This window comes from Gopherus evgoodei, chromosome 13, assembly GCF_007399415.2.
Source record: "Gopherus evgoodei ecotype Sinaloan lineage chromosome 13, rGopEvg1_v1.p, whole genome shotgun sequence".
Classification (NCBI taxonomy): Eukaryota; Metazoa; Chordata; order Testudines; family Testudinidae; genus Gopherus; species Gopherus evgoodei.
This window is the reverse complement of record NC_044334.1, coordinates 19,925,430-19,953,095: the sequence shown is the minus strand read 5'-3', so window position 1 is coordinate 19,953,095 and position 27,666 is coordinate 19,925,430. Positions and strand designations below refer to the sequence as shown.

Sequence of the window (27,666 nt, the reverse complement as noted above, 5' to 3'; positions counted from 1 at the left end):
TGAAATAGTTATCCTTTTGGCTTTCACAGTATCCCCTGGCAATGAGTTCCATAGGTTGACTGTGCCTTGTGTGAAGTACTTCTTTACATTTATTTTAAACCTGCTGCTTATTAATTTCATTGGGTGACCCCTGGTTCTTGTGTTATGTGAAAGGATAAATAACATTTCCTTATTTACTGTCTTCACACCATTCATGATTTTATGGACCTCTATCATATCTTCCCCAGTCCTCTCTATTCTAAGCTGAACAGCTCAAATCTTTTTAATCTCTCCTCATATGGAAGCAGTTCCATACCTCTAATAATTTTTGTTGCCCTTCTCTGTACTTTTTCCAATTCTAATATATATATTTTTTTCATATGGGGCGACCAGAACTGCGCACAGTATTCAAGGTGTGGGCATACCATGGATTTACACAGTGGCGTTATGACATTTTCTGTTTATTATTTATTCCCTTTCCTAATGGTTCTTAACATTATGTTAGTTTTTTTGACTGCCACTTCACATTGAGCAGATGTTTTCAGAGGACCATCCACCATGACTCCAAGATCTCTTTCTTGAGCGGTAACAGCTAATTTAGACCCCATAATTTTGTATAGGTAGTTGGGATTTTTGTTTTCCAATGTGCATTACTTTGTATTAATCAACATTGAATTTTATCTTCCATTTTGTGGCCCAGTCACCCAGTTTTGTGAGATCCCTTTGTAAATCATCACTGTCAGCTTTCGTCTTAACTATTTTGAGTAATTTTGTATCATCTGCAAATTGCCACCTCAATGTTTACCCCTTTCTCCAGGTCATTTATGAGTATGTTGAACAGCACTGGTCCCAGTACAGATCCTTGGGGAACCCTGCTACTTACCTCTCTTCACTATGAAAATTGGCCATTTATTCCTATCCTTTGTTTCCTATCTTTTAACCAGTTACTGATCTATGAGAGGACTTTCCCTCTTGTCCCATGACTACCTACTTTACTTAAGAGCCTTTGGTGATGGACCTTGTCAAAGTCTTTCTGAAAATCCAAATACACTATGTCCATGTTTGTTGACCTCCTCATTGACTTGTATTTATAATGTATCCTTGGCCTAGGGTTGACAACCCTCCCGGATTGGCCAAAGTCTCCTGGAATTGGGCTTGATTTCCCACTACTGAAGCCAATCAGGGAGATTTTAGGCCGCTAAAAGTCCAGTCAGTGGTGCAGCGAGGCTAAGGCAGGCTCTTTATGTGCCTGGCTTCCGTGTAGCTCCTGGAATGGCCAGCATGACCCTCTGGTTCCTAGGTGCAGGGGCAGCCCGGGGTCTCTGCGCACTGCCCTTGCCCTGAGTGCTGACTCCACAGCTTCCATTGGCCAGGAACTGCAGCCAATGAGAGCTGTGGGTGTGGTTCCTATAGGCAAGGGCTTCACGCATAGCCATCTGGCTGCCCCTGAGCCTAGGAGCCAGGTTAGTGTCCTAATCACTGGAGCCACCTGAGGTACGCACTGCCTGGCCGGAACCTGCATCCCAACCCCCTGTCTCAGACCTGAGCCTCCTGCACCCAAACTCCCTCCCAGAGCCCGCACACCTCACCCCTTCCCGCACTCCACCACTGTCCAGGCTCAGCCTGGAGCCCTCTTCCATACTACAAACCCCTTGGCCCATCCCTATCCCAGAGCCTGCACACCGTCCTGCACCCCAACCCCCTACCCCCAAGTGGAGTGAGCAGGGGATGGGGCCTCAGAGAAAGGGCAGGAGCGGGACAGGGGATGAGTGTTTGGGTTTGTGAGATTAGACAATTGCCAACCCTACCTTGGCAGGAACTGATAAAGCTGCTATGGAGAGCTCAGTCCATACCTTTAATTCAGCATTATTCTTACTATGTTGGAGCTTCAGAAGAAGCTCATTTCTAGAGATCAATATACCCCCATGCCCATCTTCTGGGTCAATTACCACTGCTTGGTGATGTCCTGGAGCGGAGATCTGCAGAGTCATTTTGGGGGCATGAAGAAAGCTTGCTCACTAAAACCTGTACTTCTCTGAATATATTACCTCTGCAGAGCCACAGTCACCAACCCTTTTCCCCAGTTCTCTGAGGTTTAAGATTCCCTGCAAGGAAAAAAGAACTGAGGGAGTCCAGAATGGACACAAGCATGTGCCTTGAGCCACTGATTGTTCTCTGCTCTGGAATGGAGCTGCAGCTTGTGTGATTCCTGGAGTGTGGATATGATTATATTTGGAGCATTTGAGTTACTGGGAAGTATCCTTCTGCACACCCCAAAGTCAGAGCAGGTGAGCCAATGAAAAGTAAAGTCATCCATAATCAAATCTACCTCAGTCCCTAGCATCCCCTTAAGTTTACTGCAATTGCTGAAGGCTTATATTTCACACTTAGATCCTCTGAAAGAGTCACAAGAATCTCAATGAAAGGAAATCACATGATTTGCTGCCTTTTTATTTATCACACATATGACTGTTACATAGCAGTATGAAAAAGCTTTAGGGCTCTGAGCACAAGGTTGAATTACAGTTGGAAACAATCTCCATAGTTTTTGTTTATTTTGATATACACAGGTTGCTAGGATTCCTGCTCTGCATTTTCTAGGAGGAACAGGGATTGCTGTAAACTAGTCTATCTGCAAGAGTCTTCCGAGCAATTTGGTCTGGAGTCACTTTCAAGGCAGTAAACAATGAACCCACCCCTTTTACAGCACCATTTTTTGGAATTACAGCTACATTTTAAGACTCTTCCTCAGTTTCTGTAGCTGAGCAGAGAGAGATGGGCCATGGAAGTGTTTCTTTTCCCATATGATGTGGAGTTCTTCCCTCACAGCTAAGAGCAGCCACACATAGAGCTAGGAAACTAGAAGATGCAAAAGAAAGAAATGTACTGTTACCATTTTTTAAAATAAACATTTCAGGCCACCATCTTCAGCAGCCTAGGTTTCATTTGTTCTTTTAGTTGTGGCTCAGTCAGCATGCTGTTCAAATCTTGGAAATTCAGGATCACTTTATGTGCTTCCTGGAAAAGCTCCTTCCCCACAGTTTTCTCCACTCGATTGTGCCACTCCACCAGCTTGGGCATGTCCTCAAAGATGTTATAACCAATTGCTATGAGCTGCAGAGAGAGACATATGTAGTTGTGAAATGCTTGGGTGAAACTTTGGTAAGGGAATTCACCACTTACACAGCAGAATCCATTCTTGGCAAGTGCAAGAGTACTGACTGGGATTTACCTGTGATTGCCACAGGTAGGAAAAGAATTCGGTAAGGGAGTTGCTAAAAGCTGGAGGATGACACTCTCAGCCTTTTCTCTCACCTGCAATAAGAAGCACCTGAACTGGATTTCTGTGCCCATCTCCCAGGGTAATGACAGCTGTTTTATGATCAAAGGGGACTGGAACTATGTTCCTCCACAGTGCTAGAAGTCTAGTAGTCTTGGCTGGATTTTCAGGCACTGTGATGCACCTGATCACCGTGTGCATTTGGGCATATTGAAATTTAATAAATGTATCAGATGACACAGTAACATGCACCTTTTCCAAGATTAACAAATTCAGACACCAGTTTTTTTCCCACCTTCCACCTGCAGATGGTATGACAGCCTGTCCACATCACAGTGAGTAACTCCAGAGACAGTCAGCACTGCTACTTGTGTCAGCTAGAGGAGGGGAATGGGAGGATGTCACTGCCAGCCTGGAGGTGAGCTTCTGACCTATCCTAAGTGCCATCTATTTAATATTTAGAAATGACCCACCCAGAAATCTGAGCTGCTGGAGAAGTTTCTGGTTTGTGTTTTGTAGGCACCGTACAGGGAAGACATTGCCTTGTGGAGCAAATCTCCAATATTTACAGTATGTAAATGTTGAAGCAAATTCATTCCTAGGAGCTCTTGTCTGACAAAGTTTGTTGGGCAGAACTGCTGAATCATAAGCCTTTCCCCACTAATTGGTTGACAGCGCCATTAGTCACCTGGAGAGGAGTCATTTGGGGCTCTGAGTAACAATGCCTCAGAGGAGAAGCTGCAGAGAAATGAGACTTTGGTCAAAGCAGCACGCTCCCACTCCGTTACCAAGGTGTAGAAGACCAAACTCAAAAGCTTGATCAAAAATAAATCCACGCCTCTTTTCTACATAGAGTAACCTCCTATGCAGCAGCATTAACCACCACACTTGTGAGATAAGCTTCCCTATTTGAAACATGAATAATGCTCAAGAAGGAGTGTGAAGATTCAGGGCATATTTCAGACCAGTTCAGCCCTGGTGGAAGCAGGCAGAACTCCCATGGGAGTCAATGAGGATTACATCTACTTATCTTAGGCCTGCATATAGCTGGCCATGTTTTTTATTAACTCTCCCATGGACATACCAAGCCTGCCTATTTTCAGGGCCGACTGACAGACTTTCCCTTCATATAAAGCATTTTAGTGGCTTGAAATTACAGAAAAAGAATACAGCAAAATTGATTATGCAAAAGGCTCAGGAGACAGCAGTAGCCTTTGGATGACTGTGGGAAGCTGATTCACAAAGCTTTGACAGCTTCTCATGCTGAGTGCAGACCTCAAAGCTGCCCAGCATAGAAAACCAGGCAGTTTCCCAAAGGCTGTTTCCCACCGTGTTGGCCAGCAGCATGTGAGCTCCAGGACTTCTGTGCATGTTGCTAGTCAAACTTCAGCACTGAATGGTTTATGCTTCAATCAGCCATGAAGAATTCACCATCTAGATCTGTATTTACAGGTCAGATGTCAGATGTAATGTGTGTGTATTGAAGACATATGTAACCTTCAGATACTCTTCTGTTCATCTGAGGTTCAGATTATCATGGTCTCTATGTATGGTTTTATACTTACTTCCCCATCAACATTGGTACCTCAGTACCTAGTTTATCCACTGACTCTAGAAAGCTCCATGGATGTGCTGAAAACATTCCCCAGACATGTTGTTGCTTATCCCCGTGGTCAAGATTCTAGCCCTAAGGAGACAACATCTGCCTCGTGGGAAGAAGAGCTAAAAACACAACCTACATTCTTTGGTCTAGCAGATACCTTGGAATGTGATAAGTAAAATGCAGGTAGATGTTTACCAAATGCAGAATCTGTGATCCCAGATTGGAAATGAAGACTGGGAGACCCCCTGGAATCACAATGGGGAGCCATTGTGTAATGAGCGAAAACAAGGAGACATTATACACATTTTCTGCATCACTATCCAGAACATAATGAAGGGCTGAAAAGATACTTCTGTGATGTTGCAGTCTATATGGTTTTATAAAAATATGCTAATGGATGCATATAATGTAACTACAATACGCTTTATGCAAAAGGTCTCTTGTAAGGTATCATTACAAAGCCTATAATCTACTGAGTGTGTTCATCCTATTTCTATAAACGTATCACTCTTGTATCTGAAACTAGAAATATAAAATATAACTCTGAGGGTTTATTGTAATTATGCAAAGTGTTGGCCGTTACTGGTGGTTTAGAATCTTGATGACTCCCATTAATCAGGACAATTGTCTGCAGATGGATGTGTTTTACCTGTAAGTCTTCCTGTATACATGTGTGCTGGCAAGTGGGCAATGAAGTCTTGCAGTGACATGTGATCATATCACCTAAACTGAAATCCATCTTTAACCTGGTGTCTTTCCATTGAGAAGGAGGGGGTGGGAATCCAGAGAGGGACAAAGGATTTCCGCCTTATGCAAAAGATATATAAAGGGGTGGAACAGAACAAAGCATGAGGAGCCATCATGAAAAATTCCCTAGCTATAACCTGAGCTGGAACAAGAACTGTACCAGGGAAAAAATTGTGCCTAGGCCTGGAAGGTGTCCAGTCTGAGGAAAAAACTTACTAAGCATCTCTGAGGGTGAGATTATCTGTATTCAGTTTGATTAGACATAGATTCACACGTTTTATTTTATTTTGCTTGGTGACTTACTTTGTTCTGTCTGTTACTACTTGGAACCACTTAAATCCTTCTTTCTGTATTTAATAAAATCACTTTTTACTTACTAACTGACCCAGAGTATGTATTAATACCTGGGGGAGTGAACAGCCATGCATCTCTCTCTATCAGTGTTATAGAGGGCAAACAATTTATGAGTTTACCTTGCATAAGCTTTATACAGGTTAAAACGGATTTATTTGGGTTTAGACCCCGTTGGAAGTTGGGCATCTGAGTGTTAAAGACAGGAACACTTCCGTGAGCTGTTTTCAGTGAAGCCTGCAACTATGGGGCAAGTAATTCAGACTCGGGGTCTTTGGTGGAGCAGGCAGGTGTGTCTGGATCAGCAAGACAGGGTGCTGGGGTCCCGAGCTGGCAGGAAAAGCAGGAGCAGAGATAGTCTTGGCACATTGGGTGGCAGCTCCCTAGGGGGGTTCTGTGATCCAACCCGTCACAACTTCCTCAAGGCAATCAGAGTAGGCAGAGATTTCCCCTAACCAGTGAGGAAGAAAAACTGCCTAATGAGGGGAGCAAGAAAAAAAAAACAACCCACACAATATATCACAACCATCACTGAGTCAGAAAAAGACAGCAATACAAGATGAATACCGTGTATCAAACCCATCACCCACCTGTTCCTGGCCACAGGGAGGTGATGCATTTATACTGGGCAGCATTCATATGGCTTGTCAGATGTTGAAAGGGAACTGGAAAGTACATGGGGCTGGGAAGGGGGAAGCAGAGCAAAAAGAAGCAGAGACAGGGAGCAGAGCACAGAGCCACAGCATGGGGCTCAAGACTCTTACAGCCACAAAGCGGATAGGAGGGAAGCTCCAGCAGCGTACTGGGTTGACATCTGCAATGTCATGCCAGGGCAGTAGTCAGAACCTTAATTCTTACCCGTCTATGACACTCCCAGCTAAATTCCACCTGGCATTTTGCTCCCCAAAACTGAACCTTCCTCCCAGATTCCCTCACTCCAGAAAAGGTTCCCAGGGTTTGAGCTTAGCTTTGTTTATCTCCTTCTTGAAGGTCTTTTACTCACAAAGGCTGAAAACGGGAAGGGAAGGGAGGCTTCCTAACCTGAGGTCTGTTGTGGGTAACTGGGCTCAGTGCCCTGCTGGGGAAGTAAGAAAGGTCAGCAAACACAACCCCAAGGAAGAGCATATTAGAGAACTTCTTCCTTCATCCTCTCACTTCCCTGGGCCTTCTCGCATGAACAGAGAGCAACAATACCCCAAGTCCGAAGGTGCAAACAATTTTATGTTTATTGGGGTGAACTTCCAGCAAGCTTAAATCCAAGATCCTTTTTCCTTATTTTTGAACCCCAACTTACTTCCTGTTTGCCCCTAATTTATATAGTAATATTCTCAGCTATACCTTAACCAATCATTTTATTGAAATCTGTCTAACCAATCCTAACATATTGTAACATAATTCTCTCCCCAATTATATCCCACTGCCCTAATTAACTTACACCTAGCAAAATTTATTATACAGCCGACAGAAACAATTAGAGAACCAGACAGATTAACAATAGAAAATTGGGGGGCCATAAAGATAAAACATACAGAAATGAGGGTTTCACAACCACAACTATTAAAAAGTAATTTCTTGCCAGACAGGAAGCTATCAAACTAAGTTTTCTTTAACCATATTTCTCTGGTGGGGATCTGCATTATCAGAACAGGATTGTATTCCTAACAGCCCAATAGCACCTTATTTCAATGTGACTAGTTTGAAATGTAAGAATGTAACGATATGCTTCCCAGCTTATGGCTGCCTCTGCTGCTTAGCCAAAGGCCTGAGTTTAAGAACAGGACCTCAAACTGTCACAGTAAAAAAAGGCCCTTACACAGATTCTTTCTTTTATACCTCTATAACTAGCTAAATGATAAACATATACCTAAATTCTTAAAGTATAGGCCTTTAGAGGCAGGTCTGCATCTCTTTATCCTAACACAGCAAAGGGGTTCAGCTCCTTCCCTTACCTTTGAGTACCTCCATTTGTTTGAATGTGAAGGGGATGTTGTTCTTCTTGACAAAGATGTAGACGGATCGGCAGGGTGGTGAGAGCAAGTCCAGGTAGAGCTCTATGCCCATCCTACCTGCTTGGGCAGAGGGAGCAGCAGGGAGAGAGGTGCTGTGCTGAGGCTGAGACTACCTGTCCTTGGCTGTAGCTGCAGAGAAGGCAGACTGAAGAGAAACTTCTTTCCATCTCTTATTTATCGTGATTCGTTAGAGCTCCTCCCCTGCTGTTCCTCCAGAGGAAAGAGACAGGGACCAGGCCAAAGTGGCATTTCTCCCTGCCTCACCAGAATGTGAACAGTGTACCTTGGCAGCCACCTGTAATGCAGATATTTACATTGAAAAATTTCATCTGCGGGCATATTCCAAGGAGCGTAGCACTCCCACCTCAGAAACATCTCCCCTCCTGTTTGTATGACCTGGCCCCAGGACCAGATGCCTGTCTGTAAAGCACAAGCACACCTTTGACATTACACAAATAATGATAAAGCCCAGATTGCATTGCATCTCTCAGAAACCCCCCTCCCCCCACTGGTCTCCATGGTTATTTGTTAATAACCATGTGTTGCTCCTTTCCCCACCCCTCAAGGTGCCCCTTGTGGATCTCCTTGACTGCATTGATGGCCCAGCTCCAGCAGGAGGAAGAGGGAGGCTCCATGTGAATTTGGGTTTGCTCCAGCTGGAATCCTGACAGCAGCCCATAGACAATAGGCTGCTTATTGTGGCGTTGCTTAAGAAAAGAAGACCCAGTTCTGCAAACCTGATCCACCTTCTCACTTGAAGCAGATGGGGAATGGGATGGGAAGGGAAAGCAGGAGGCCAAAGAGGAGGAAAGGAAACACAGGCAGGATTGTCTAGCTCAAGTGTTTGCTCATCACTTTGGCCTGAAGTGGATGGAGCTCAAAAAGCAACTCTAAATTCCCCAGCAGCAGAATGCCAAGAGAAGAAGAATGCTCCTGGCTGGAGTAGGGGGAGAGGAGACCAGAGGGAAAGGCTCTGTAAGCCTGGCTCCCTGCTTGGACTTCAACAGAGCTGTGCTAGGAATGAATTTGGCCATTTGTACCCAATTCCTGTGGGGAGTAGGAGACAAGGTGGGTGAGGTAGTAGTTTTTATTAGACCAGCTTCTATTAAATGAAAGATATTACCTCACCCACCTTGACATCCTGGGACCCATGCAGCATACAAACCATGAGTGTAGGAAAGGTAGTTTGGTTGGAGGGGAACCAAGCCATTTCCCACTGCACCTGTAAGCTGAGCCATGTGCTTCTGTACAGGTCTGCCAGATGGCCTCCCTTCATTCTGCATTTGTGAGTACAGCAGAGGCTTGGCCCTTTCTGTTATGAATTATAATGGCTTGGTTAGTAAATCATGTTGGGCTTATTAAGGCCCATGAGAAGGTCCATCCACCCCCTCTGACTTTTGTTTCATTCTTTGCATTAAAAAACCCAAAACAATTCAAGCCAGAGTCTCATTTAGCTGAGGAGGCATTGAACACTCAGCATGGCACAGCATGCCGGCAGAAGCTTCGGTTGGAAATGCAGCTTTTGTTCATACATTAGATCTTTCCTTGCACATTAAAGCCTGAGCCTGCCAATACAAATGTATCTTTAGTCGTGTGTATAGTTCCACCTGAAGATCGGACATACTGTTACTCATGAGTGTCTGCTGGATCAGACTTGTCTTCCCCTACATATACCCCATCCCAGCTGGTTCATGGAGCTGGATTCAGTAGCTTCCAACTGATGAAAACATGTGTTTGCTTAGAAATTCTCATGCCCAGCTTCCCAGAAGCTGTCTCTGTCCACTTCTCACCCATTTAGCTGGAGGTTCTCTTTACTCTTTCATTGGTAAGGCTGTGAATCTGCAGCCTACTCTCCATGCAGACTGGGGCGAGGATGACTCCACTAGAGAGCTTGCAGTGCATACAGCTGCACCGCTGTATGCTCTCTAGAGGAGCTGTACTAAGCCAACAGGAGAGAGCTTTCCTGTTGACTTAATTAATTCACCCCAATGAGAGGCAGTAGCTACATTGACAGGGGAAATCCTCCTGTCAACATAGCGCTGTCTACGGTGGGGGCTAAATTGGTATAATCTAGGTTGCCAAGGAGTGTGCGTTTTTCACACCCTTGAGAGATTTGGTTATCCCACCATAAGATTGTAGTGTAATTAGGGGGAAGGAAAAGTATTTTGAGACTAAGTCATTTGGAAATTGCTCAGCCCCTCCTGCACAATGTGACTGCAACACTAATGCACGCAAGTATCGGAAATGTAGGCTTCTAGCTAGTGAGGAACTGGGGCCTTGCACACTGCTGAGTGACAATGTGGATTGAGCTGCTGAGAGTCTCAGGCAGGTCCAGTGAGGATGAGTCAAGGAAGGAAAGGGGAGCCCCTACCAATACTGCAGCTCACATGTCTACAGGGGTGATTCAGTGTTTGTAACAACAAAAGATAGTATCTCCCCTTCTGTAAATCATGGAAGGGCTGTGGTTAAAATATTGTTAGTAAGATGCTGTTCTTTCCTTTTGGGCAGGAAGGCCACTTAGATGTGGTGTTGGAGAAGGGAGTGAAACATGCAGGAAAAACCCACACAGGATTAGCTTTGTTTAGAGGAACACTTCCCCTTTTTAATTCAAGGTTTTAGAAGCCGTTTCATAGATTCCCTCAGTTCTGGGGGAAGTTGAGTGGTGCTCAGATTCTTGGCATCAGGAGTATCTCATGTGCTTGCTGGAAGAGCTCCTTCCCCACAGCTTCTTCCACCCGGCTGCGCCACTCCACCAGCTTTGGCCTGTTCTCAAAGATGTCACAGCCACATCCTACAGGCTGTAAAGACAGAAGCAAAAACACAGTAGTACAACTTCCATGCGAACAGTACAAACCAGAATTCATTCAGAGGGATAGGACCAAAAAGCCATCTGGAGTTCAAAACGAATCTCAGCGGGATCAAGTCAGATCTGGACGATTTGGGATTTTGGGGCCTGGTTTCAGCTCATTTCAAGTTCTCCATTTTTAGGAGATTAGAGTAGTATCTTAGAATACCTGTGACAGCTACATGGGGACACAGAGCGATAGCAATGTTGTCTCCCCTTATACCCCCTACTCCAACATTAAAAGGAAAGGTATTCTTGAGTTTTCATTGGAAATACTTTGTTTGGGTTTAAAAATCTCTCTGCAGAGTTTGCAACCCAAAAATTAGAGTCATGCTAACACATGAAAGCCAGAATGTGAAGAGACTAGTATTTCACTCCACTGGGCAATGAAAATAGACTAACAAACAGACAGCACAAGTGTCAGTAAGTACATTACAAACACCATCTCAAGAGATAATCAATTTTATAATGAAAAGTAAAGTAGATTCACACCAGCCAATTAAAAAGAGCCTTCTACAATACAAAAGCAGGTACTTCATTCTTAAGGATACCTACAATGGTACTTCAGTTGTGTGAATGTATTTAGGGATACAGAGGAAGTCCTCGCTCTAATATATAGACATGTTTTTTTCTAAGTTTAGACTGTAGGCTCAGCATTTCAAGGAAAAAACAAACAAAAAAACCCCACAACTCTGACCCCCCAGACTTTTCCCTATGGAATTTCCAGTCTGAGAAAGGGAAACCATGCATTTCTCAATCAGTTTAAAACACAGGTAGTTTTTCCACAGTCCTGAGCATCTCCAGTTTACACTCAGCCTAGAACAAGTTTAGTAACTTAAGACCTTTCAGCTAGTCTACTGATTTCTATTTATTTCTGCCAGAGAACCAGGAATCAGAGCAGAGTTGAAGTTCTTAAATATTTTTCATTTCCATAGGAAGTGTCACTTCAACTCTTTCAGTTTTATCCAAAAAGTTTTAAAAACAAACAGGCAAAGAGAATTCTTATTTGAGATATTTTTGCAGGACATGAAAACCATGTGTCAGCCCACTCTCCCAGCAACCCAGCTTGCTTTGTCTGAAGTCTGGTTGGCAACTGGAACCAGTACGACCAACACTCACCTCCATGAGCTCTACAATGGCCATCAGGTCTGCCAGGGAGATCTCGTTGCCCACAATGAAGGGCTTGTTCTGAAGGAACTTCTCCTCAAACTGATTCAGAACAGAATTCAGTTCCTTGACAGCCTCCTCTAGCTTCTCTGGAGAAAATGGCTGCCCTATAAGGAGAGGCACCAGTACCTACCAGGGAAAGGAAAATGCAGTTCTTACATGTTACCTGCCAATTTTTAGTCCATCCACCATGCAGCCATGGCACCCTGAACCACTCCAAGTATCCCTCATGAGTTGATTATGGAGTGGGTGGAGTTAACTGGTACTGGAAACCCCCTCTGCCAGGTTGGTTTGCATTACAACCCATTGCATCATATTCCTCCAAACCAGGCAGTCTTGTTCAGATTCTCTTCTTTGGAGACATTTGCCTTTAAAAAACATTTCACACCAACTGCGATCACAGCCCCTTGTTTCAAAAAGAGAGAGCTTGTCTCTGCTGAGACAAACATCAGTTATGTCTAGTCAGTCAGAAAGCAGAAGGAAAGTGGTCAGTGTGTGGCACCATCTCACCCTTGCCATGCCGTATCAGTTACATTTACTTACTACTCTGGACTGAGTATAGTGGAGACAATGTTCCTGCAGATTCAGTCTTGGGAAGCATTGGACTAGAAAATAAACGAATCTTTCAGCAGGAGTAAGTGGGGCCATTACAATCCATCAGGCAGAGTGCTGGCTCACCAGAGATGCCAATGCAACTCAATTTCCAGTTTAATTTCCAAATCTCAGCTGGCCTGGGTCTTTGCCTAGTGGGGCTCAACATCCAGAAACAGTCCCAGTCATCCATACAAGAAACTCCAAGCAAACAGAATGTCTTGCATTTTCTAACTTTTGAGTGCTGGACTTCGCAACCTCAGTGCTCTTTTAATGTCATTTTTGGGATGTAATAGAAATCTACACCACCCTGGCAAGGTACCAGCCCAGCAAGATAGTGACACTCTGCATGAAGGTAATTCTGAATATGCCCCTCCCCGCCCAGTCCCTTGCCCCACACATACTTTATAGGAAATAGGGATGCTATAGAGAGGGGAGGTTGAATGCATTCTATGTGCCACAGCACTAGCAGGTGCTAGCCGTCAGTTCTCATATCATCTAATATCTTTACCTTGATTATGAAAATTTGGCACCCTTTCTCCCGAATGGTAGTGTGCTGCCAGGACAAGTACTCATCAACCCGGGCGCGTTTCTGCAGGTCTGAAGGGTACCAGTGATCAGGGGTGTTGAATTTTCGGCTCAGATAGAGAAGGATCGCAATGCTGCCCAGATAGTAACAGGGAACAATGGGCAGGTGAATTAAGAGGAGATGGAAGTTATTGTCTCCCTCCTTCCCCCCACATCTCAGAATACTCTTACTACCAATAGCTAGGTCAGTGAGTTAATACTGACAGACCCAAGAATCTCCCCTGAGTCCCTAATAACCAGTCATGTTCTGTACCATGAGAGTTGCAACTCAGACTTCTCTCCCTGCCCCACTCTCCCCCACTAGAAATGTATATACCATAGCAACATCTACTTCCTAGCACTGCTTGAAGTCTTGGGTATTTTTCACAAAAGAAATGGTGAGAAAGTGAACATTTTTAGGGTTTTTTTTTAAGTTTTGCTTTTCAAGATGAATTCATTTTGAGTTGTTTAGGTGAAATGAATGTTTTAGTTTTGAAAAAGTATTTGGAGTTTCTGCATTCCAATTCCAGCCACTTCCCAGGTGGGGAGTGGGGGGAAGGAGAGAGAAAGTGGAAAAAAATCCACTCTCACTTTTGCTTCTCCCACCTTCCTCTAGAAAAGTGAGAAATGGATTTCCCCTTCTCCTTCCTCCACACACCCTTTTTTTTTTAAACTGTCCTGTGATACTTTATCCAGCTTGTGGGACAGCGGCTGGGGGTGAAGCGGGGGGAAGAAGGGAGATCAGCCATCCAGCCCCACTATCACCTGTATTTCCAGTTGCAATTTGAACCACTAGAACAATTTATACCATTTTTACTGGACCATACACCCATGATGGGAAAGCTTTACCTTACCAGACCTGTAGACATCCTCAATCCAGTCCCTTCTGCACATACAGTCAGTGACTCACCAGATCCATGGAACTTTGCAAGTACTGAGCCTATAGGCAGCTTAGCTGCAACATCACCTGATGCAAGTGGCTAGACTGGGCCAATGTTTATCCTCATCTCCATGTCTTCAAAGATGGATGCACAATTGTAGCAAGGCATAAGGGACACAAGGAACAGGGAAATATAGTACTGGAAGAGGCATAGATGACAGGGCTGATAAATAGGGAGAGAAGAGGAAGGACATGAATGCAGAAAAGACACAAAAACGACAACATATAAAAGACAGATAAGCCAAGGCATGAAGAGAGAAGCAGGTAATTAGGTGGAACTCTGAGTAGGGCACATAGCAGATAGATGTTAAATGTTGTGATGTTAGACAATGCATCAGAGGGTTGCATTTGTTTAATCCTCACCTCTCTGCTAAGGTGAAGGCTCCATCCTTTAACGCTGGTACTTTCTTCAGCACATTCACCTTGCCAAACTCTTCACTAAGGTGTTGCCCTAAAAATATTTAGGAGGAGATTAAGGAGGTGGTGGCACAAGAGGAAGATTCAGTGACTAGAGGGAAGCAATCCAGCAAAGGTTAAATTTAGCACCCAAATAAAGCTACATTCTTCACCAATTAGGGAGGATCAGCAGAGTCCATGGGAATATTTGACCAGGACATCCCAACTTTGACATAAGGAAAAGTCTTGTTTATTTTCCTAAGAGAGCAAGTGGGCAACCGAGCTCCATAACAGATATAGATTTTGCAATAAGATTTATCCTGATGCTATCTTCCCTGTTCATCAGCTCAGCATTCCTGTCTCTCTCCTGTTCATTGTCTGCATGTTCAGGGTTCTGACATTTGTTAATAGGCTTGTAAGGCTCAATGTATGCTAGTAATCTTGTCAGCTCAGGTCTGCTTCATAGACCTTATTTTAATATCAGATATCTGCTACTGGAGTGTTCCAAGACCTCTATAAGGATCCCTGTGTGAGGCACTTGATATACGTAGAGTGAGAGGCCCACAAGGCTTGCAGTCTAATTTTAAGATGAGAAATAACAAATGGTTGTAACCCTAAGAGGGAAGCAGGACAAGGGTAACAGTGGAAAGTGAAAGTTACATAGGCCTAACTGGAGCACAGTTCAGTTCAGAGGCAGTTAGCTTTTCAGGCCCTATTAGAGTGAGGCAGGATTTCAATCAAGCTTTTGAAACATGAAAATGCAATATTTTGTAACTGAGTGCTGTGACACTTTTACTAAACCCAAAAGCTGCTGTTGGAGTTCAGTTGTATGCATTATAATCTGTACTCAGACATCCGTTGCTTTCAATTATCAAAGGGAGCTGCCACCATTAGTTTATTGCAGGAATAACTTGCATCAGGACAGGGAGGGGAGAGAAAGGCATGCTGTCAGGTCTGAGGTAGGGTAATAGACATAGGCATGGGTTTGCTTTCTCATGACAATTCTTCAGAGCTCCAATACAAAATAGAAGAAAAGGGATGAGCTTTATAGCCGGAAAGGAAAAATATTTACCGGTAGTTTACCCGACGTCTGAGTGCTCTTCACATCAAGGCCCAATCCTGAGAACTCTTCCATGCACAAGTAGTGCTTGCCTACCTGGTTAGACTCACTTCAGTGGATGACTTGTGTGTTTGCAAGATTGGGCCCTTTGTTTTCAAGCTCCTCTATCCAACTTGCACAAGTGAACCTCAGAGAGCTAAATGATGCAACTCTCAAGCCATTTGTACTAACATTCTGGCACCTGATCCCCAGATAACGCAGAACCTTCTGGGAATTGGTTTAGTTTTCTGATACTTGAATAGTCACAAATGAGGCTTGACATCTTTGCACAGTGAAAGTGGTTCTATTTGGAACACAGCGTCATTTGGCAACCTTCCAAAAAGGATACCAAGATTTTTCCATGTTTCTCTCTCTGCTCACTGCTCTGCTCTAGAAATGCCTGGAGGATTCCAGGCTCAGACTTCACTCAGGTCACACAAGCCCTTGGGTGGCAATTTCTGTTCTGTTCAGTCCTCATCCATCTGTTTCCCTGAAGCCCACAACGTTAGAGAAGTAAGAAGGCTTCAGAGGACTTGTTCCAGCCAGCCTCCAGACTTAGGGAAATTCACTTCCAAAGCAGCACTTCTGAAATGTCGACCATCCTTAGGCTTCAAAATGAAGCTTCCGATGGTTACAGAACTCTGCTTTGCAATTAGCGGTTTTGCTGTTATCACACAGATTAAATGGGTCTGTTTTTAGTTCAATGGGTGGGATTTATGCATACAGCACCAACACTTAATAGCAGACTGGCTTTTATTTTTATTTTTAAATACAGCTTAGCCTGTATATTGTGTTTTTTAGCCAGGGTTCGGTCCTTACATATTAAGCAGGATCTGTTGCAATGAGCCAACGTGTAATTGCCACTTTATGAAAGAGCTCTGACGTATGGGTGTAGTTTTGGGGCAGAGTATTGCCCCTCCAAACTGCAAGCCTTGGGCAAGCATGGAATCCCCCCCTCTCCTCGACGGCCCCATTGGCCTGCTGGAGCTGCCCTCCCGCCTCCCCAATATAGAAGTCAAACTACACCTATGCTCTGAGGCAGGGGTCAGCAACCTTTCAGAAGCGGTGTGCCGAGTCTTCACTTATTCACTCTAATTTCTGGTTTTGCATGCCGGTAATACATTTCAATGTTTTTTAGAAGGTCTCTCTCTATAAGTCTATAATATTATATAACTAAACTAGTGTTTTATTGTAAAATAAACAAGGTTTTCAAAATGTTTAAGAAGCTGCATTTAAAATGTTGATCTTACGCTGCCAGCCTGCTCAGCCCACTGCTGGTCTGGGGTTCTGTTCACCTAGGCTGGCAGAGGGCTGAGCGAGGCCTGTGGCCGGGACCCCAGCTGGCAAGGGTCCGTCAGCCAGAACCCAAGACCAGCAGCAGGCTGTGCGGAGCCGGGACCCAGAGAACTGGGGGCAGAGGGCTGGAGTCAGGGCTGGGTATGTGGGGGGCCATAGGTGTCAGGGCAGAGGGGGTGCTGGGTATGGGTGGGGGTGCCAGTGTCAGGGCTAGGGTTTGTGCGGGGGGGATGAAGGAATCAAGCAGAGGGCTGGGTGTGTATGAGGGAGGTACAGGGCTCAGGGCAGGAGCCTGGGGGGTGTGCAGCGCTCAGGGCAGAGGGCGTGGTATGTGTGTGTGTGGGGGGGGTCAGGACTCAGAGGAGAGGGCTGGGTCACTGCCCCCCCTAAGAACTCCCAACCCCGCTGCTCCTTGTTCCCTGACTACCCCGTCCTGGGACCCTTGCCCCCAACTGCCCCCCCAGGACCCCATTCCGATCTAAGCCTCCCTGTTCCTTGTCCTTGGACTGGACCCTATCCCCTACTTGTCCCCTGACTGCCCCGACCCTTATCCACACCCCCGTCCCCAGCCAGACCCCCGGGACTCCCATGCCCCATCCAACCACTCCCCACCCCGTGACAGGACCCAGAACTCCCAACTTATACAACCCCCCAAGCTCCTTGTCCCCTGACCACCCCCTCCAGAGACCCCCCACCCTGACTGCCCTGACCCCTATCCATCCTCTGCACCCTCACAAACCCCAGGACTCCCATGCCCCATCCAACCCCCCCGATCCCTGACTGCCCCTTCCAGAGACCTCTGCCCCTAACCCCCCCCAGGACCCCACCTCCCCATTCAACCCACCCTGCTCCCTGTCCCCTGACTGCCCCCACCCCTTATCCAACCCCCCCAGCCCTGGGCCCTTTACCTTGAGGCTCCACGCAGAGCCAGACACGCTGCCCCACTGGAAAGAACAGCCCCAGCCCTCAGAACACTGTGCGCGGCGGTGGCAGCAGAGCTCCAGTTGAGCAGTGAGCATGTCTACCTCCTCGCGGAGCCAAACGCTGCCCCGTGGGAGCGCACAGCCCCAACCCCCAGAGCACTGCATGCAGCAGCAGGGCTCCAGGGGAGGGGAGAATGCGGGGGAGGGGCCAGCAGCTTGCTGCGCTCCGCCTGTGTTCCAGCCCCTGAGCGCGGACCCCGCGGCTTGCCGTGCCGGGAGAGTGTGGCCATTTGCCCACCCCGTGCACACATCTATGCTTCTGCTCCTGTGAGGGGAGCAGAGGGCAGAGGAGACCGGGCGAGGCTGGGCAGGATTTTTAATGGCATGTTGGAGTCCGGGCAGGCTCCAGTGTGCCATTAAAAATTGGCACGCGTGCTGTCTTTGGCACACATGCCATAGGTTGCCGACCCCTGCTCTGAGGCCTTATTTAAGGTATTACATAACAATGGTGGCTCTTCCAGGGAAGCAGAGCATCCACTTGTTTCCAGTGATCCAAATTCAGACCTTGGGCTGAACTTTGTGCCCTCCTCATGGCATCTCCCATGCTCAGCAACTTTGTCAGGATTTGAAAGTAGGACTTGAAGCAAGAGTGCAGATCTGGATTGAAGATTTTAGCACACCTTTCACCTGCTGTCCCATATCTAGCACCGGTCTCTGTCTGCATGCTGAGACAGCATAGGGGCCCATGGTTTGTCTGTATAAAAGGCTATAATAATCCTGATTTTGCACCATGAATGCATGCATATATCCAAACTGGTAGCACTTAGGACCTGAACAGAACCAAATGTATTTAACTTATAAGGATTTCCATACGAATCCAGGAGGTTAGCGCAGTCTGAGATACAATGCACTTTAGAATCCCTGTAAGGGGAGCAAATGTAGCTGTGCTTCTCTGCTGTATTCATAAGCAACATGTAGGCTTTGGTAAAGCCTAGTGCTGCTACTGTATAGCATAGAGTGTTTGGAGCTTGCAATTTTGTTGAAATCTCCTTCAGTCAGTCCAATGACAACTGAGTCAGTTTCTCATCCTTTTCAGTAAGTTCATTGGCTTGTCTCCCCCTGCCCCATATTTTAGTGGCTCATGGTGGTCAGTACGGAAAAGGAAGGAAGCCCAAACCTGTGTTTGTTTAATAAGTTAAATATTCTTTTAATTTGACAACGCCTCCTTCCCCATGGTACCTTGAATATTCTTATTCATCTCCTTCTACCAAAGTCTTTAGAAAGGTGAATGTCAAGCAAGAGCAAGGCATAGAGAGAGGAGCGAATATGTAGCAGAACTCTTTATTATTAGTAGGCTTTATTGCAAACTAAGGCTTCCCCGCTGAATGAATGGAAGCAAGCATGAGACTTCTTGGAGAGAGCACCTGTGCTGTGAAACACTCGAGTTTGCCATAGGCCTAAAGGGGATTCACTTAACCTATCATTGAAGCAGTTAGATGAAAACTGGTGGATTAACTGCTCCAGGTTGCACTGGGTTATATCAAGGAGCACTGGGGAAGAAAAGAGTAACTGCAGAGTGTCTGCTCAAGAAACTGCATTTCTCCTTCCTGCTGTTACTGGAAGAGGGACCTAAAGCGAGAGCTGCAGTGTGTTGCAACAGCATTTTTAACATGCCCATGACTGCAGTCTCAAGGTCACCCCAGCATATAAAGCCTAAATCTGACATTACACCTTATTAGCAGCAAGTGGGATGAGGGGAGTAGCTTGTGTGTTAGTAATTACAGACTGTTTCTCTTTTCTGGTTTATTCCAGCCAGGCTTAAACTACATTTTGTGTCATAAGATGGATGGCAGGGGAACATCCCTGCTGTGTCCACTCACATTCACCTCACCAATAGGGCTGCAGCAGGAGCCAGAGAGGTGTAAAATCTCTGCGGAATGTAGGGCAGGAACCAGCACGGGGTCCTAGACACGGCACACAGCAGCTGCTGCAAGGTCAGCATAGACACATTAAGGCCACATAACTTTGACAGATTCTTCTGTGTGTGTCATAGCTCAGCAAGATCCCAGATGGGGCTGCCTGAACTCAGCCAAAATGGGTATTTCATAGGCACAGTAAAACCCCAGGAGTCCTGTTTGCAGAGAAGGGCATCCTATTACATGTCCCTAGTTCACACTTCTCTTGATGAACTATTGCCTTTGGTACCAAAGACACTTAGCAGGCACAGCTTTGACTTCAGGACAGCAGACTTCTGTGATAAAGAATTGGCTGAGCCTCTCCAGAACCAGCTGGGGCAGCTCCAGCATCAGCATGAGAACATAGATACTGCCTGGAAGGCAGGTTGTCAAACATGAGCAACTAAATGAGACTCATAAATCCCCCACTGCGTGTTTATGCCACCCCTCTCCCCCACATGCTATTTTGTTGCTTAAGACTAGCAGTGGATCCCCCACCCTCACAGAAAGCATCTTGTGCCCCATAGTAGCAGGGTATTGACGGGAACCTCCAGAACTTTAGAGGATGTAGCTGGGAATATTTGGATTACTTTAGACTCAGAGCAGAGCTTCTGGCCCCTGCCTCCAGCTAGGAAGGGACTTGATCTAGAGTGAGCGTTTTGTGTGTAGTTAGGTGTGCTCTGAGAATGCCCACAGGATCAGCCCCAATAGGTAGGGAAACGCCAGCTTTCACCTGGCATGAGGATCCCACTGGGGCTTAAGCATGAGATTGGGTATATGTGCTGGTGCCTGAATGCTTGAGGCAGGAACTTAAGGACTTAGGAAACTTTTACAGTAACAATTTAGGCACTGAGGGATTTGAAACACCTCTAGAGTGAGGTAGTAGCTGAGCAGGGGTTTTGATGATCTCTTTGGTGCCTAAACTTTGACCTTAGGTGCCTCAGAACTGGCAGTTATGTGTCTAAGTGCTTGAGGCATAGGGGTTGAGAAAGCTAAGAAAGACCAGAGTCACAGCAGCAGGCTGGGCAAGCGCTTTCACTTAATCAGGGAATAATGGAGAGCTCTCCTTAGCAGTGCCAACTTTCTGGTTAACACAGTTTAACTAAGGGTATGGCTACACTTGAAATTTCAAAGCCCTGCCGCGGCAGTGCTGCGGGAGCACTACTGCAGCAGCGCTTTGAAGTGTGAGTGTGGTCGGAGCGCCAGCCAGCGCTGCACGTAAACCACATCCCTTACGGGTGTAGCATGCAGCGCTGGGAGCCGCGCTCCCAGCCCTGCAGCACTGATTACATTGAGGCTTTACAGTGCTGTATTTTGCAGCGCTCAGGGGGGTGTTTTTTCACACCTCTGAGTGCGAAAGTTGCAGCGCTGTAAAGTGTGAGTGTAGCCAAGCCCCGAGAGAGGAGCTGCTGTTCTTTGTAGATGGAATATCCATTGGGGATGAATAGAGCAATTAAGTGAGTATGAGGGCTTGGCTACACTGGAGAGTTGCAGTGCTGTAAGCCCACCATCAGCGCTGCAACTTACTCACCGTCCACACTTGCAGGGCACATACAGCGCTGCATCTCCCTGGGTGCAGCGCTGGTTGTGCTCCTGCTCTGCCTGGGGTATAAGGATTGCAGCGCTGGTGATGCAGGGCTGCTCCGCAAGTGTGGCCATCAAAAGTGCTGTAATTGGCCTCCGAGGTATTCGGAGGTATCCCAGAATGCCTGTTCAGCCACTCTTCTGGTTTGTTGTGAACTCCAGGCTTCCGGAGCTGCTTATCTAAAAAACAAACACAGCTCCTGTTTGCTCGAGCAGAGGCAGGCAGGGGAATTGCTTTGGAATGTTCACAGCTGTTTGCTTGAGGAGAGAAGCAACACAGCGGGCGGTGGGGAGGGGAGGGTCCATTTTGGAGTAGCTGCTTATATGGTCTGAAGGCTATTTAGGAGTGCATAATTTGCATTTAGTGAATAAGAGAGGGGTGGCGGAAGGGGTCGAAACTTTTAAAATGATTGAAGGTTGGTGCTGTGTATCTTCCAGTCCTTAGAACTTGCAAAGCAGGGAGCTGACATAGTGTCAGCTCCAAAAATCCACTCTCTCTGTCTCCCCCACGCTCACTGTCACACTCCACCCCACCCCCCTCTTTTGAAAAGCACGTTGCAGCCACTTGAACGCTGGGATAGTTGCCCATAATGCACCACTCCCAACAGCGCTGCAAATGCTGCAAATGTGGCCACACTGCAGTGCTGGTAGCTGTCAGTGTGGCCACACTGCAGCGCTTTCCCTACACAGCTGTACGAAGACAGCTGTAACTCCCAGCGCTGTACAGCTGTAAGTGTAGCCATGGCCTTAATAAATGAAGGATGAGGGAGAGGAGAGAAAACACAAGGCATGGTGAAAAGTCTAAAATCCCTGCTCCTCTTTCAAAGTTTTAAGGCGTTTGAAAGGTAAGCCCGCACAGGAGGTTTTTACGAAGAGCTGTGCCCTTTTTGTTCTTTATGGTGGATGACAACCCACAAAGGCTCTTTCCCTCCTTTCATTGTTTGCAACACTGGCTCCTGGGTTTTTTTGTTTTTTTTAAATTCATAAAGCATCATGAACATCAAGGCTAGATGACCTCCTGGAAGACTCAAGAGGATGTTTGTTATGAACTTGAACTGAAGTGCCCAGGGGATTAAGTTTTTAACAAAAGAGTCATATATCCAGTGTTAGTCACTGACATTAGATAGGTATTAACAGGAGATAGACCTCAACCAATAGCCTAGTTTAAAGCAGTCTGATGGATTGGAAACCCCTTCCTTTCTCAATTACTCAGCTTTCGCTCTTGTGATGTCATGCTCCACTAGCTCTCCAGTCATCACCAGCCTTACATCTACTCTGCAAAAGAGCCCTCACTGCTGAAAAGGGATGTTGGCAACATGCACACTTGAACTGGAAAGCAACATGTCTGTTCTTGTAGTTGAACTGAGGACTAAACACGTTCAGCATCATGTCAGAAGTGGTTGTTAAATCCTGCAGCACCCCGGTCACCCGCCAATCCCTCCATGGTCAGTAGTGGGAAATTTTCACAGTGTCAGCAAGGCTAAAGAGTTTTCTAGGAAAGGCAAAAAGGAGAGAAGAGAAATCCCACCTTTCAGGCTTTCTTTACAGTCCCCCTCAACTCCACTCTATTTAGTAGCTCCAGAATATACTCCCATGGAAGTTCTTCACTGAAGAGTGGCTTTAGAGAGTGGCCTTTCTCAGCTCTCCATACCTACTGTCTGAATATGTTCAGACAGTCACAGCTGCTGATTTTAGTGACAAAAATAAGTCCCTAGGTTTTGACTGCAGCTCCCATATAGCTCAAACACAACTAGAAGGGAGTTCACACATTCCTTAGAGTGCTTATTAGAATTGTTTATCAAGTTCCAGTCAATTACATCTGTGTAAGCTTATTGAAAGGAAGGGGGAGCACCCATGTAAATAACTTGGCTTGCAGACCTCCTATTACTGCTCAGTTCTCTCTTTCCCCCGTCATAAACATACAACGTGGGGGCAGGCTCTGCTCCAAGAGCTCGAAGTTTGCCATGATCACCTAATCATGGTAGTTTTTGCTTTTTAGACCATTAATTTCATGGGCCATCCCCACACTCCCCCTTTTTGGGATCCAGGAAGTGGGCGGGCAGAAGCTAAAGGACCTCCCCCAAGCCTAAGGGAAGGATCCACAGGACAATGAAGCCAAGTGATTCCAGGGGACAACTAATGAAATAACAGGGACAGAGGTGCAGTCAAAGGGTCAAATGAAAGGAACCTGATGGGGACACTGAGCAGAGAACCCCGGACAGCACCCACTGCTCCTCGAAGGCGTCAAGGGAGCCAGTGGATGCCGGCCAACAGGGCTGGATTAACCTTTTGTGGGCCCCATGAAAGCAGTGGAGCATGGCGTGTAGAGGCCAGTCCCCAGAGTGAGGGGCCAGCCAGGGGCAATGGGGCATGGCATGGCAGGGGCAGTCCCACTCTGCCCAGCGCGAGGGCACTATTTACAAACCACCAGTTGCCAGACACACAGTGGCCTGCCTGCCCTGTGCTTCCAGCACTTGCCCTCCCCTCAGGGGTGGGCCTATGCTGTGCCACACAGCCCCCCAACTCAATATCCTCCTGACTTCCTATGGCCAGAGCCTCCTCAGACCCACTATGTCCAGCACCCCCCCAACCACCTCCACGCAAATGCATAGCGCCCTGCACAACACCACACCTGCGCAGCAGCCCACAGCCCCATCACAACTGCCAGCACCCCTTCCATAGAACTCCCACTTCCCAGTCCCCCAACATACACATCTCCCCTGTCCCCTCACAGCCCAGCACCCCCCACCCCACAAGAAACCCACTCCCCACCCCCTGCCTGCCAGCCGCACTCACTGGCCTTGTTGGGAGGCAACTTTGTCTGCCAGGCTGAGCTGGCAGTGCAGCCAGAGCTGCTCCCAGAGCGGGGAATTGCTCTGGTCCTTTGGGAGTGGTGTGATCAGCCAGGCCAGGGCCTGCCCCAGATAGGCTCCCTCAAGATGCTCTTCTCCTGGAGGGGCCCAGCCAAGCTCCCCACAATGCCCCCTTCCCCCACCCACCCCCTGACCCTGGCTGTGACTGTCCAGGCTTCTGCATCAGTCCTAGGCGTCTCGGCTCCGGGGGGACAGGTGGGGTCCCACACGTGGTGGGAAGCAGAAACTGCCCAGAGCTGGAGGTGCACTGGGGTCTGACCAGGGGGCAGAGAGGAGCGGGGGGTGGGGACGAGGAGGCAGTAGGCGGGCAGGCCAAGAGGAGCAAGTGGTGGGCAGGGGAAGCCAGCAGGGTCTAGGGGTGCAGTGCAAGTGGAGCAGGCCAGGGCCCCTTCTGAGCATAGGCCAGGCTCCATAGAGCCACTGGAACCATTGTAAACCTGGGTCTGCACCCAGAGGAACTCTGCCCGGATGTGTGAACGGACAGAGGATCGGAAATAGGCCTCACAGTCACAGGAGACCCTGTCAGCCAACCTCCTCTCCCTGGTTTGTAAATGGCCATATTAGCCAGGGCTGGGGGGAGGTTGACTAGGAGGTCCCATGACTTTGTGGGGCCACGGATAAGGAGTGCGTAGATAAATAGGTGAGGGGAAGAAATGCAACCAGAAATGTAACAGGATATCTAAGAGGAGCTGGAATAGAGGCTGCAACCTGGCACACTCCAGGTAAACGTGCGCCAAGATCTCCCTCACGCCGCAGAAGGGGCAGGTTTCTGGGATGAGGGTGAACCGCACCAAGTACATGCCCGTGCTCATGGCCCTGTGAAGGAGTCGCCAGCTGATATCCCCAGCAGGCCTCAGGACTAGGGTGGAATATAGGCTGGCCCACCGGGGCAGTGGTGGCAGGAGGTCCTGCCACTTTGTGTCAGGGTGGGATGCAAGGGTGAGGAAGTGCAGGGTGTGGAGCATGAGCGTGTATAGATGTTTCCTTGGCGCGGTCTAGAAACGAACCAGCTGCTATTCGTGCAGCTGGCTCACGGTGAAGGGGCAAGGGGGAAGCCGGTCCCCCTTATGCCAGGCAGCATTTCCATCCTACAAGAATAGCGTTACATTTGAGCAGGGGCATTGTCATAAACAGATAGCTAAGGGTTAATGTCTCTTTCACCTGAAAAAAAAGTAACCCGAAGCACCTGACCAGAGGACCAATCAGGAAACAGGATTTTTTTCAACTCTGGGTGGAGGGAAGTTTGTGTCTGAGTTCTTTGTCTTCTGTCTGCCTGAATCTCTCTCAGCTTTGAGAAGTGATTTCTATTTCCTGCTTTCTAATCTTCTGTTTCCAAGTTGTGAGTACAGAGATCATAAAAACAATAAGGGTTATTGTTTTTCTTTTGTATTTACATGTCTATAGTTGCTGGAGTGCTTTGAATTGTATTCTTTTTGAATAAGGCTGTTTATTCAATATTCTTTTAAGCAATTGACCCTGTATTTGTCACCTTAATACAGAGAGACCATTTTTATGTATTTTTCTTTTTTTTTATATAAAGCTTTCTTTTTAAGCGTGTTGGAGTTTTTCTTTACTGGGGAACTCCAGGGAATTGAGTCTGTACTCACCAGGGAATTGGTGGGAGGAAGAAGTCAGGTGGGAACGGGGAGGGTGGAATCCCTCTGTTTAGATTCATGGAGCTTGCTTCGGTGTCTCTCTCCAGGAATACCTGGGGGTGGGGGGAGGGAAAAGGTTTATTTCCCTTTGTTGTGAGACTCAAGGGATTTGGGTCTTGGGGTTCCCAGGGAAGGTTTTGGGGGGACCAGAGTGTTCCAAAACACTCTAATTTTTTGGGTGGTGGCAGCAGTACCAGGTCCAAGCTGGTAACTAAGCTTGGAGGTTTTCATGCTAACCCCCATATTTTGGACGCTAAGGTCCAAATCTGGGACTAGGTTATTGACAGGCATAAACATCCCCTTTAACAAAAAATGTAAGAAGTTGGAGGGGAGCATGTGACACAGTTGGCTTTAACCTAGTGAGATAACTGACACTTCCAAAGAGGGAGTAAAGGCCATAACAGTGGTTTGGTGAACAATCTTTCTCTTTACTGCAATGGGAGACACCAGCAGGTGGGGATGGAGTAAGAAAGGCCATGGCAGCCCCAGCGGATATTATTAAGGTAGATAAGAATATTTATAGGTTACTCATTACCACCATTTAAAAAGCAGTTAGGTACTAGAAGGACTAGAGAGACTGAGACTGTTTTAGGGACACTGCAAGAATCTGCTTCAGGGTCATAATAGGGAGACAAAACCCAAGACATTTTTAAGTGTTAAAGATGACACGAGAGCCAAGGTTTAGACCCAGATCAGCAACTCTGAATTACAGGGAGCTAGAGAGAACTCAGCGTAGGCAGGACTTTTCAGAAAGCATTTCTGCTCAGTGCTTTGGTTAGTCATGTCATCATAGAGGAGGAACATATTTAATGGAGCATGGAAACAGCATGACTACTGCTAGCAGGAGCCTGCACATGCGTGTGACAGTGGGAGCATGCCCCTGGCCCCATTCCTTCACTTAACAATGCTCACCAACTAGTAATATGCTTAACTGTTAAGAATCAGAGACTGGGTATAACCTTGCACCTCCCAAATGCGAGCCTGACAGTTAAAAACAGGCAAGACTCCACCCCACCAAATGTACAACTGTTACAACAGTGGCCCAAAGTGAAAGAACACCACCAGAAAAAAGAGCTTAAAGAGCTGGGGCTACATTTCTTTCATGTGTCTCGTATCAGAGGGGTAGCCGTGTTAGTCTGGATCTGTAAAAGCAGCAAAGAGTCCTGTGGCACCTTATAGACTAAGAGACGTATTGGAGCATGAGCTTTCGTGGGTGAATACCCGCTTCATCGGAATACCTACTTTCACCCATGAAAGCTCATGCTCCAAAACGTCTGTTAGTCTATACGGTGCCATAGGACTCTCTGCTGCTTCATGTGTCTAGTTTTCTAAATAAGATTTCCACTCTCAACTAGAGGTCAGCAATGAACAACAAGGCAAAATCCCTGTATAGGGGGACAGAGACACATTAAGGTGTATAGCAAGGGAGGTGCCTGGGAATCAGTTACATCTGAGAAATGTAACATGCTGATATTCTGCACAGAGCCCAGCACAGATCAGTTCTCCCTTACGATGTTATTGCTGGGCCCCTCTAGCAGAGTAAAGGGATAACATACACCCAGTCCATCCCCACAGGTACAGGTGCCTTCCACTCACCTTTTAGCAGCTCCACATGCTTGAACTCAAATGGGATGTTGTTTTTTTTGGCAAATATGAAGAGGGCTCGGCAGGGCTGGGAGAGGAGATCCAGATAAAGCTCTACCACCATTCTGGCAGCTGGGATTCAGTGAGAGAGAAGCCCGACAGCCTAGAGAAGATGAGCCTTTCACAGTAACTCAGCCTGCAGCAAGTGGCCTAGAGGCAGGA

At 46.9% G+C, this 27,666-nt stretch overlaps 2 protein-coding genes across 5 annotated transcripts in view; both read right to left on the bottom strand.

Moving 5' to 3' along the window:
- Positions 1 to 2,959, bottom strand: part of LOC115660788 (glutathione S-transferase theta-1-like) — a 25,301-nt gene extending 22,342 nt beyond the window's left edge. For 2 of the 3 annotated variants that reach the window (XM_030582486.1, XM_030582488.1), the window contains exon 1: positions 2,873 to 2,959. In XM_030582486.1, coding sequence (XP_030438346.1) covers positions 2,873 to 2,891 — 19 coding nt within the window. In that variant the 5' untranslated portion in view covers positions 2,892 to 2,959. The remainder of the gene's footprint in view (positions 1 to 2,872) is intronic. The other variant, XM_030582487.1, reaches the window with a different exon arrangement.
- On the bottom strand, positions 2,400 to 27,666 carry LOC115660789 (glutathione S-transferase theta-1-like). 2 transcript variants are annotated; one of them, XM_030582489.1, is made up of 7 exons: positions 27,457 to 27,666; positions 14,443 to 14,530; positions 13,084 to 13,234; positions 11,934 to 12,110; positions 8,707 to 10,767; positions 7,910 to 8,264; positions 2,400 to 3,093 (listed from the first exon to the last, which is right to left on the bottom strand). In XM_030582489.1, the coding sequence occupies exons 1-5, from the start codon at positions 27,566 to 27,568 to the stop codon at positions 10,636 to 10,638; spliced, it is 660 nt and encodes a 219-aa protein (XP_030438349.1). In that variant the 5' UTR covers positions 27,569 to 27,666; the 3' UTR covers positions 2,400 to 3,093; positions 7,910 to 8,264; positions 8,707 to 10,635. The 2 variants fall into 2 exon arrangements, with proteins under 2 accessions (XP_030438349.1, XP_030438350.1); XM_030582490.1 differs by having other exon boundaries at positions 2,400 to 2,838.